A 12543-nucleotide genomic window follows, 5' to 3' on the forward strand; every position below is an offset into this window, starting at 1 on the left:
CCTGGAGAAGCGGGTCGCAATTGCCATCTGAAACTGGCCACCCTGGACTCCTGCTGCTCTGTGGGACAACCGTTCGGGGTGGGCAAGGCCACCGTCGGGGCCATACTCATGAAAGTAAGTCAGGCCTGGGTGTCACATCCCCCCCTCACCCTCCCGCATGTGTGTGGGGGCCAGGACCAGGGGAACCTCTGGGTGCAGAGCCCAGTCAGGCAGGGACAGGCAGGGTGGGAGCAGGGGGCAGGCAGGGGCCAGGGAGGGACAGCCTGCCACACCTGCACAGGTCAGACCCTCCCCCCCCACACGTAGGTCATCAGAGCCATCAACACAATGCCACTGCACAGGGGCAGATGACCCAGATGCTGCTGGGCTTCGAGAACCTGGGATTCCCAAACTGCTCGGTCACCCTGGATGGCATGCACATCCCCATCCACACCCCAGCACACAGTGTCAGCCAGTATGTGAACTGGAAGGTGGTCCTCCAGGTCCTGGTGGATGCTAAGGACTGGTTCACGGACACCTACGTGGGCTGGGCTGGCTGCACTCATGACACCCTTGTCTTCCAGAACTGTGGGCTCTGCCAGCACATTTGTCTCCCAGCATTGGTGGGGGTGGCTTTGCCATGCCACGCCGCTCTGCATGGGGGCAGATGCAGCCTACTCCCTCCAGCCGTGCCTCCTGTAGCTGTACATGGGACACCTTCACCTCACCGGGGAGGCATTCAGCTAGCGTCTCAACCATGCCTGCAACTTCGTGGAGCAGACCTTCAGGCACCTTAAGGGGCAGTGGAGGTGCCTCCAGACGAGGTTGGAGGTTGGGGTCCTCAACATGCCCTAGCTGGTGAGCACCTGTTGTGTCCTCCACAACATTGTGGAGGGCAAGGGGGATGCCTTTGTCTGTGGGGGGTGGGGGGGAACAATGGGGCCAGCTCTGGGTACGAGCAGCCGGGCGCCACCCCCATCTGCCAGGCTCATCAGGATGTCCTCTGCATTAGGGAGGCCTTCAGGCAGGCATTGGCGGATGGCCGCCTGTGACCCATACCCCCGCGCCCCCCCCATGCACATCCAACGCTCCTCGCCACCGCCCCCATCAGCACTACACCTGTACATCCGACACCCACCATGCCTCGCCGAGGAGCACGGCTTGAGGGGGTGTATGTAAAATAAACATTTATGCACAATGACCGTAACGTGCAACTATGTTCAGTGCGGGGAAGGTGGTGTGGATGGGGGCAGGACGGCTCTGAATCTGTAGGAGGGGCAGGGGGCTCTTAACCTGAAGAGGGGCTCAGCCCAGGGATGGTGGGCTGTGAGCCCTGTTGGCCCCGCTGACCCCTGCTCCCCTGGGTGTGGGTTCCCTGCTGGGGCAGGGATGAGGTGAGGAGCACCAGCAGGTAAGGCCGTGGGGGGCAGCAGCAGGCTGGTGGGGGCAAACAGGAGGGGCTAGGAGGTGGACTGCATTGGCTGCACGCTCCTGGAGCGTGATGCCAATGTCCTCCAGGGTGGTCAGCAGCCTGTTCCACATCACCCTCCACCACTCCACGTTGGCCCCTGTGAGCAGCAGGTGCCGCTTGGCCACATCCACACTGGCAGCGGCTGGCTGAATCCTTGTCTGCCCCTTGGGGGCTCTCCAGCTGTGGCTCCGCTGACATGCTGCGTGGGGTGGCACGTGGCTGCCCTCAGTATCTGTCATGAGGCTCTCAGAGACCAGGAATGGTGCAGGGCTCTTCTGGTCCCCGGGTGGTGCAGCTGTATGGAGAGAGGGACAGTGTGTCAGTAATGTATTACAGCCTGGGGCAGGGAGGGAGGTCTGACTGTGGATTGGTCCCGCCACTGGGCATCCACGCCCCTCCCAGGGCCATCCCTTCCACAGGGTTGGCATCCCATCTGACGGTGCAGCAGCTGGGGGCATCTTGGAGTGGGTGGGCCTTCCCAACCCGTGGTGCGTGGTTCCCAGGTGCTGTCCAGCCCCGAACGGCCGCCAGCCATGTACAGCTCACGACACTGTCCCCTGGGGGTGGGTGCTGCCCATCGCTGGCCAGCTGCCAGGGGGTGCCGTGTACCACGGTGGACTGGAAAGTGTGTGGCTGGCTGGCCAGCGCGTTGCCCCCACCCCATGGACTGGGTGTGCACCCCGCTGTCTATATAGTGGAGGGTCCCTTAGCGATGTCCACCTCCCAGCAGCCTGGCTGGACGAGTGGGAGGGTATGTAGATGGTGAGGTCCCCCTCCTCACTCAACCACTCAGTGATCACATCAGCCTCCTGGGTCCCTGGTCTGGGCAGCTCCTCTGCCTCTGGCTGCAGCTCATCCACTGATGTATTGAGGACTGCTGGCAGTGAAAGCTGTCCTGGGGCCCCAGGATGCTCTAGAGCCCCCAGAAGTAAGGGCAGGTAGCTGGGGCTGCCCTCAAGCAGCCAGCCTGGTTCTTGGCCCAGGCATAGCCCTGTTGCTGTTCCTTCACCTTACTGTGACTTGTTGCACAGTATGCTCCAGGTGGCCCGTTGTGAGGAGGCCCCAACCAGGTGGGTGAATGCTGCAGCGTTCTGCCACTTCACCCCCATTTTGTTGAGGACCTCCTCCTCCTTCCACAACCTGAGAAGGTCCCTCAGCACAAGAGGGGGCCTGTTTTTTTTCCTTGCCCCCAGAACCCTGGGAGCCCTGCCAGGGCTTGGAGGCAGGTGGGGTGGTGGGTTGGGGCTCCCACAGGGGCTGGGTGCTAGCCATCATGGCCTACTGCTCCCGGACTTCACTGACGGTGTGCTGCTGGAGCTCATGCTGGGGCTGCTCCTAGCACGCTCTCAGCTTCCTGCCACGGGGTTCCTGTATGCATGCTGCTTTAAGGCGGACGGACACAGGGATCATAGAGCAGTGCTGCTGCTGCCTGGAGTGGCCCTGTGCTCCAGCTGACTGGTGCCATGGTGGACCACTCTTTCGAAAAAGAGGGGTGTGGAGCGTCTACACGTATACTCTTTCAATTTCATTTTTCAAAAGGGGATGATCTTCCTGATACAGGATCGGGGTTCAGATTTCAATGTCTGTGTCCCATTCTTTCGATTTTCTTTTGAAAGATGGTTTTGCATGTGTAGATAATCCTCACATTCTTTCGAAAGAGGGCCACATATTTCGATGTTTTGTGCACGTGTAGACGCAGCTAGTATGTCTTATAATAAAAACAGGATTTGAAATCTTGCTATGTGTAGGGTGCGAGAAGACTTTGTAACGGTCTCATGAGAGCAGTCCGACCCCTCTGTGAACTCTCACAGGAATCATATACAAAAGCATGCTGCCAACAAACAAGAGATACCGGAACTGGTCTGTGCAAGATGAAAGCTGCAAAACAACTCACACCTGCGAACTATGCTGTGTTTGCCAAAACTCCAAGGCTATAGCCTGGCAGTAGGCCACTAGAGGTAGTGATAAGAAATGCATAGGCAATTTTAGGCAATCTTATGTTAATGAGCTTAGCTTATCAGCTAGTGTTAGGAGGCCTGTTACAGAGCCTCTCCCTGAGCGAAGCTTCGACGCGTCGGGTTTTCCCCACTGGTGACTGCGGCGTCTCCGGGGCTCCCGTCGCGGGTGTCACGCGCTTTCAATAAACCAAATATAGCACTCGCCTTCTGGGTGCAGCCTCGTTTCTGGGGAACCCGAGCCTGGTTGGCTACACTATGCAATTTCACATTTACAACAGTAGATGGCACAGTAACATAGTTTCCTATTGATAGTTAATTTTCTAAAGGTAAGTATAATATAAGTACCTGAAACTTCAAAACCAGTTTTCAGAATAAAAATGTAACAACTGAAATTTTTATTGACATAAATATTAAAGCTTCATGGTTTGGAAGAAGGCCAGAATCACTCAAATCAAACATTACCAACTTGACAGACCTATTAAATGTTTTGAGACCTGATCTGTGAGAAAATACTTCACTTCCTTAAAACACAGAACATAGAATTTATTTACCATTAAAGAATCTTTTTTTGGGTGAAAGTTGAGATCATTCCAATTCAAATTTATGGAAGCTTTAAAAATAGGAGTTTGCTTATACCTGTTGCTTTAAAGATCTAAAGAAGTGTCTAAGCCTCTCTTTTCAGATGTATCTAAGTTTACAAAACATTCACTCTTTGGGGATGAAGTATTCCAGGCTAGGACTCTGATTGTTTTGGGAAGTTTCAGAAAACTCCCTGAGGTTACAAGAGTTATGAATCTGTGGCAGAAAGTATGCCTTTCTGTCCTAAAAATGTGCAGTGTTTTCCTTGTTAATGAAACCATAAATGACTAGTATTTGAGTCATGAAATTTGGAATGTATATAGTCTCTGATGAGTAGCACAGGCTTGAACAATTTCTTTAATTTTACTTGGTAAAGACAGCAATTATGAATAACTGAAAATGTATCATGTACAATTGTGCAATATCATTGTTTATGCTGCATCTGTGTAGCCATCCTATGCACCTGTGTCTTGGTTTGTGCAATGAAGTACCTAGTGCCCACTGAGATGACCTCAACATGCTGGGTTCTGTTACCAAGGAGCATGATTCTGGGTTATCCAAAACAATATCAGGATCATACTCTGTCTCCTGACTACTGACTCCTCATCTTTCCACTTGACTGCAGTTCCCTTCAAGGGAAATTGCTTAACCCATTTTTGTGTTAGTTGTTGCATTTGTCAACTAAGAATTTTGCCAAGACCATTGAGCACCTTATGAGTTTTACAGCTGAAAAAGAATTATGGATACTGTCACAGATGTGGATGAGTGCCACCTACTGGAAATTCACGCTGTTTCTGCACTCTTCTCTCATCGAGGGGGCATGGTAATGAGGCAATTTGGAGCAGGCTAATTCAGTGCCTCATTAGCATAATATCAGCTACGGGAATTTCGAAGTGCAGTCTTCAAATTGCAGATTGACAGTGTAGATGTGGGAAGCTTAGAAATAAGTGCCCCACTTCGACATTCCCTTACTCCCACAAAACTAGGTGCACTTCAAAATTCTTGTGGCTGCCATTAGGCTAATAAGGTGCTGAATATGCATAATAGTGCCTCATTAGCTTGCTTGGAATTGCCAACGGGAAGGGGCGAGTGTAGAAGCAGCCTCAGACTGCTCTGAAGTGATCAAAATGCTGAAACCTGGGATCTCAGAGCATGTACCTTATGTCTGATACCCTTCTTATCAGTGGGGGCTCCACAGTCAACCTGCTTAGATCCTGAAACTAGTGCCATCTTCCCCATACACACCCAGCAACTGTTGGACATTTCCTGCTTTTGTCAGTTCTCTGCTCTATGTGGAAATTCTCCAAGAGTACGTGTGCCCAGTGCATTGAAATCAGAGATTTTTTTCCAACAGCCATATTCCCCTGGGGCTGTGTGAGCCTTCTGCTGCCTCACACTATCACATGCTAGTATAAAGGACAGAGCTGTTCCCAACCCTTATCAGCTCCTTCCTACAGCCCATCACAGTTGTTAGTTACATCTTGCTTACTCAAGTTTTCTCTTGTTTTTGTATTCTACATAGTTGGTACTCATTGTTCGGTAACAGTTTTAGTGATAAGATATTTTTAATAGTGAACTTCCTTTATTGTGGTACTTTTTGTATTCTTTGGTTTCTGCTGTTTGGGTACTATGTGCTTTGACATACTTCATTTCTTCATCTTCAACACCTTCAAGAAGCCACATAGGAACTTTGGGCACCTGGAGTGTACAGGTCACTGGGAAAGGCTCATATCAGAGACAAGTGCCAAATCTGCAGGGACTTTAAAGCCAGAACTAAAAAGGATAGAGAGGTCAAACTGAAACACCTTCTGATGGAGGCAGCTCTCTCTGTTCAGAGTATTTTTCCTGTCAGTCTCAGTGCCAGTCTTCTCCAGTGCTGAGGAAGAGGCACCAGAAGACAACACTGAAAGACTCACTATCCCAGAGTTTAAGGTCTACAGCATCAAATTCCAACAAACATGTTCGAAGAGAGGGTAAAGTGTATTCAAAGCCAAGGTACTGCCTGATGGAAATAACTTCTCAGATGGTTACTGACTCCAGCACTGGTACCAGCAGCATTGTGATCCTCCCCTAATGCAGCACCAACTGGTTCTGAGGTCCTGTCTTTGTTGGCTTAATAGCCATTGCAAGCACAGATATTCATGGTTGCAGTCATCTGATCTTCTCCATTAATGTCAACAAACTGTCCAGGAACTCACTTTTGAGGTTCTGATTTTTTTTTTAAACAGGCTGGTAAGTTGCATAGCTTTGAAGACTTCAGGGTTGTACTCGAGTCTTTGGGCATTTTTACACCTATAAAAAAGAAGCAGCAATTTTATTCCCTAGCTGCTGCATTGGTATGTTTCATTTACACCTCGCTACCAAGAAGACAGCCTGGAAAAAATAAGCAGTCAATTTGACATGCTAGTCGAGGACAGTCCATCAGTTTTCAAAAACAACAAGAAGTCCTGTGGCACCTTATAGGCTAACGGATATTTTGGAGAATAAGCTTTCGTGGGCAAAGACCTGCTTGGTCTATAAGGTGCCACAGGACTTCTTGTTGTTTTTTTGAAGATAAAGACTAACTTGGCTACCTCTCTGATACTCATCAGTTTTCAGTTTGCCATCTTCTCCTACTATGGTGTTTTACAATAGACTGTTCCACTACTTGAGTGTTTGGACCTGCTTCACTTCAGACCCACTTCAGTGGATCTTAGGCACAGTGGAATTTGGATCCACTCTTCAGTTTATTTCTGCTCTTCACTCTGCTGTTGCTTTTGCTATCCTGCAAAGCAAAACAAAACCCAGTGACCATAATATTTCTCTCTAACTTTTTCACAATTAGACAGTCTGAGGAAATTTTTCAGGCCAGAACATTGCTTTAAAAAACTTGACTATGTGGCATTTGGGAGCAGGGTTCAAAACAGATATTGGAGAAGATAAGATACATTTTCTAAACAACACTAAGGTAAGGTAACATGCAAAGCTGGGTGGGTATATGTCTTCAGCCTACTTGCCACAGCTTTTATTATATCCTTTTAGAATTACCGAGGTGTTCTCCAACAGATTCTCTTGTCATAGTTTATGTTCTTTATAATAGGCAAAAACAATGGATATTCTATGCAAACTTATCTTGTTCTCATTACTTATGGAAGAGTAATGCTACTATGGAAGTCATTATAGCCTACCCCTCTGTACTACAGTGAGATTTATGTTATTTATGTTATTGAGCTAAAATGAGCTGATCTACATGTGCATTTTCCTTGACAACTGAATAGAATGTAAGAAAGCAAAGCACATTGAAAAAATGCTTGATATATTTTCCTTTCCTTTTCTTTTCAGTCAAGTATCTCATCCAAATGGGCCCTTCAGTACAAACCTCCTGACAATACCAAAACCAAGATCATCTTCAGTGACTTTGACTCACCATCTAGGTCCCAGACGAGCTGGTAAATACTAGTTTGTTATTCTACGCATCTTGCATGTTGCTATGAAGATGACAAATTTTATTTTAAATTAAATCCTGTTGTTCATAGATGGTACTCTACACATTACAATAATTTTGATACATGATTTTGTACATTATAACATCAGGGCAAGTCAGCATCAGTATGTAGCATATGCTTGAATATAATCATATTCTAATTTATTTCTAAGACTATTCGGAGGACGTATTGAACATTACCTCAGACAAATATAAAATATGAACACAATGTTGTATAAGTAACTGGCTGAAGTTTTTCTGCTACTGTATTAGCATATAAACCTGCAGGGTTTCAAGATGTATACCAGCAGTCAGCAATCTACCAAAGACAGAGTACCAAAATTTGACGTTTTAACCACTGTGTGATAAGCATTATGGGCACTTGGACCGTAAAGGCACTAATAGTCCTACTTACAACAGCTTCATTAATAAATAAATTAAGATGCAGAACTTTACTGTTTAGATGGTGGTTGGTAGCATTAGCTGGTCTTTTGTTAATCCCCAGGCAGCATGGCTTTGAGCAAGCTCTTGGATGCATGGAAGAGGAGGGGCAGGGCTGAGCTCCTGCCTTGCATGCTGATGAAAATGGGGTTGCATGCCACTCTTGGTACATGTACCAGAGGTTGCTTACCCCGACATATCCAATAGTTGTCACTGGATTTTTTTTTTACACAATTACTGTATTGTAATGACTATTATACCAAAGTTATTAATTGTCATACAATTATATTACTATTGTTATTTACGTCAAATCATTTCTTAGAGCACAGGTAGGCGACAATTTATGATAAGGGGCCACTCCAAGATTTTTGCAGGAGGCCAAGGGCCTCACTTTTCTATGAAGGGAGTATGGGATCTGGGATGGAGGTTGGGTGTAGAAGGGAGCCCAGGGTAGGAGACTGAGATGAAGGAGATGGTGTGTGATCTGACAAGGAGTTTGAGAGAAGGAAAGGGTTGTCACCTGGGGCAGAGTGTTAGGGTGCAGGAGGGATTATAGGTGCAGGAGAGGATTCTGGCCTGGAGGATGGGTTTAGGAGGGGTGAGAGGACTGGTGGTGAGTTGGGGTGCATGAGGGGTTGAGGTGCCAGGTGCAGACTTTGGCGAGGAGGTGCTTACCTAACAGTTTCTGGCCAGCAGCACTCTCAGACAGACTTCCCTCCCTGCCAGCTGCCCCAGACCTCTCAAAGCATCTGACTGTTTCCTGTGGTTATCTACACTGTTGTGGGGGAGGACTCTGCATGATGTCCCCACCTCCAGCAAAATGTTTCAGCTTCTGTGGCTGGTTTCCAGCTAATAGGAGCTGAAAGGTTTTCTGGGGGTGAGGACACCACACAATGCCCTCCTTTTACCCCTATGGTGCAGAAGGCCACAGGGAGCAACCTACTGCTTTGACCAGCACTCCTCCATGCTGCTGAAGAAGGTCATGGGCCAAATAAAAAGGCTTGCCAGACTAAATCTGGTGCATTGGCTAGAGGCTTCATTTCAGAAATGAGTCCCCATTCCTATGACATGTACAAACACCTATTAAGTTAAGAAACCGTCTATACCTAGTCATGGAGCTTACTGTACAAGGCCCTGATTGTGCTATAAGCATCATGCAGAAATTCATAGGAAGTCCCACTGAAAGAATGGAATTCGTTGTGGGATCAAGCCTGATGAAAAATAGATTTTCATCTAAGAAAGGAGTTTACATTTTAATAATCTTTGAAGAATATGAGAAAAGAAGAATAGCAGATGGTGCTGTATAATGTCTTAGTAATGACTACTGTGCATGTAATGTGTTATTTCTTATACAAGAGATTAGAACTGGTACTTTTGCCCATAAGAAATTAGAACCTTAGTATACTGTTCTTCTGCCAGTTTCACCATATAGCTCTGATTTTACCATAATTTCAATAAACTGTGTCATGTAATTTTTAAAATAAGGGTGTTTGATTAACTGTTTTAAAAATAAGTATACATTTTAATTATGGATGCATAACTCCTTTTTAATGAAAATATCATGATTCTTCAAATATACTGTGTATTTGTAAATCCTTTCTTCTAACTGGGTCTGTCTAATTTATGGGCTGATTTCAGTCTAATTTTATTTTTCCTAAGCATTATACAACTTAGTCCCTACTCCTAAAACTTGTTGCATGTGCATCAACTCCTGTATCTCTTATGTAGTCAAATGCAGAATTACCGCTTTGGTGACATTATGTCCAGCATAAAATAGTATATGTAACCAAGTGTTTTTAAAATATAAATTCAAAATACATTGAAACCTGTTAAAAGCCACTCAACAGATGGTTAAACATTGATTGCTTTGCAGAGATGATCTTCTAATAATGGTGGAAACGAATAATTTGTGGTGGAGTGGGATAGTTTGTCAGTTTGTTAAAATAGAAGGTTACTTGAGATGTGTGTACTTTTGCACTGATTAACCATTTGCCCATTCAAACTTTGTAGATAAATTGAATAATATTCAAATGTGGCTGAATATTTATTCAGATTACAAAATTAAACACTCAAACATTAGGAAATGCTGGGATTAACGTTGTTCACTGAATAAGGCAATTGTCTTATGAAATAAACAGTATGTAATTATGTAATGAAAGTCTGTTATATAATGCATATGCACAATGGGGGGGTAGGGGTAGCATTAAGGCTGCATGCAGTATTTCCTAACTGTTGAATGCTTGACTTTTAATAGTATTTTTAATATTGCTTGCACGTGTGTAATTTCCTAAATCTTTGAAAAAGCAAACTGAAAAAAACTAAAAATTATATCGTGTTGACATTCAAATAGGTCATTAACAGGGCTGGGACCTTTCAATTCCTCCCACAGATCTCTGCCACTTGAACTAATGTAGTTACTGATAGAAGTAGCAGGTTTTCATCTTATGTGGACAAGCACTACAGGATGATGGAGGCACTTTTTGAGTGGTTTTCCTGGATATATACTAATAGCAAAGGAAAAGTAAGACTTAGGGGGTTTGGGTTCCATTCCAGGTTATGGAGGGGAGTGGCTTTTAAGGTATACGGCATCTGCTGCCCATCCTGCCCCTCAAAAATTTGACCCCTACAGTTTAGTCCCCTCCAGCTTGTCCATGTCCCAGTCCTGACCTCTGTCTCCTTCTCCTAGTAATGTTCTTTTCAGATTTCTCCTCCCAGTTATAGGATTTGGCTGTGTCTACACTGAGCCCTAGTGCCAACAATTTCATGCAAACAAGCTGTATCAAAAATGCAAAATGCTGGCTCATTTGCATATTTTCATATCCAACCCACATATTCATGAGACTAATTTGCAAATTCACAGCAGAAATCAAGCCATGTAGACATGGCTATGCTGGCAAAAATCCCCTTTGTTGGCAGCCCCTTATGCCTGATTTTTTTCCAGGCATAAGGGGCTGCCAACAAAGGGGAATTTTGCTGGCACAGTCACATCTACATAGCTTGATTTCTGCTGCAAATACAACAATTAGCCTCATGAATATGCACACTAGCTGTGTGAATATGCAAATGAGCCATCATTTTGTATTTTTGAGGCTGCTTATTTGAATCAAACTGTTGGCACTAGGGTTCAGTGTAGACACAGCTTTTATGTACAGCAAATCCTATGCTCACCCCTCTAGACTTTCTATTGCAGTTCCAGTGTCCATGTCTCTCCCTGTCCCAACTCCCATTCTTCTTGTCTAGCCATTCCCATTCCCCATCCTGCTTCTTATTTCCTTGTCCTGAGTTTCCTCGCCACTCATTTCCATTCTTCTCTTCCATCTCATTCTTTTCCCACTTCACTTCTAGTCACTTTGTTTGTTCCTCCAGCCCATGCTCCTTGTATATACTTGCTCCTTGTCCCAGTCTGGGTTTCTTGTCCAATCTCAATGTCTCTACTTCCTCCAGCTTTTTGTTCAAGTCCTGCCACCATACCATTGTGACTCACTCTCTCTCTTTCTCCCTGTCCGCATCCAGTCCCAATACACTCTGCAAGGCTCCTGGTCCCAATATACACATTTTGACCTTCTACTTAACTCCCCAGATTGGAATGTTACCTCTTTATGTTCAAGTCAGGCAGGTTCCTCCTCTTCCTTGCCTGGGTGCCAGCAGGGGGTCCTGGAAAGGCAGATTCCTTTTGCCCCTGCATCCCTAGGCTGGAAGGACTCTTCCTGATCACATTGCAGATGGCACAGGCACATTATTATCAAAACAAGGAGCTGTGATTGGCTTGAGCATGCTTAGTACACAAAGAATACAGAGATTTTAGCTGATAAAACATAAGAAATCTATTGAACACATGGAAACTGTAATTTTTCAAAGAGTTATAATGCAGTCAAACTTTGGCAGATTTTCACAGGAACGGCAAAAGGCATATTTGTGCCAAAGCTACCCTCTTGCTAAATTGAAATTCCCTGCTCCAAAGCATTGGAGATATTAGAGCTTTTAAACTAAAGGTCATCAGAATTTTTAGAATATAGTGAACAACTGATTTTTTTCCCAGAATTATTCTCAGAAACAGCTGAACAATTGTGGCTGAAATTTTTCATAAAAACTCAGCCTGAGGCAGACAACCAGTGTTGACATTTATAGTTCTGTTACAGTTTAGCAAAATCACAAGCAACTGAACACAGTGTTGTACAAAGGGAAGTCTAAGGGAACCTTAATTAGCTGTGCTACCAGCCACTCGTCACTTAAATATTAAATACATGCATTAAAAGCATGTTACCAAACACAGTTAGGTTTTACACATATCTAAATTTGAGATCTCAGTTGAAAATGTCTGATGTTTAAATCTGTTTCAGAAAATGATATAGAGAAGCTTAAGAAACAGCCAGAGGATACAATCACATTACTCAGATGCATAGCCTACTTTGTATTACTTGTGTATAAATCCAAAAGAGTGAATAAGTCTTGATGGCTACGTCTACACTAGCCAAAAACTTCAAAATGGCCATTTCGAAGTTTACTAATGAAGCTCTGAAATACATATTCAGTGCCTCATTAGCACGCGGGCAGCTGCGGCACTTCGAAATTGACGCAGCTTGCCGCCGCGCAGCTTGTCCAGACAGGGCTCCTTTTCGAAAGGACTCTGCCTACTTCGAAGTCCCCTTATT

At 45.5% G+C, this 12543-nt stretch overlaps 1 protein-coding gene across 1 annotated transcript in view; it reads left to right on the top strand.

Annotated features, from left to right (window-relative positions):
• PDE3B (phosphodiesterase 3B) overlaps window positions 1-12543 on the top strand; it is a 175945-nt gene that overhangs the window by 114947 nt on the left and 48455 nt on the right. Inside the window, exon 5 of the mRNA XM_074997716.1 lies at window positions 7309-7415. Coding sequence (XP_074853817.1) covers window positions 7309-7415 — 107 coding nt within the window. The remainder of the gene's footprint in view (window positions 1-7308; window positions 7416-12543) is intronic.

Source organism: Carettochelys insculpta, chromosome 6 (assembly GCF_033958435.1).
Source record: "Carettochelys insculpta isolate YL-2023 chromosome 6, ASM3395843v1, whole genome shotgun sequence".
NCBI lineage: Eukaryota > Metazoa > Chordata > Testudines > Carettochelyidae > Carettochelys > Carettochelys insculpta.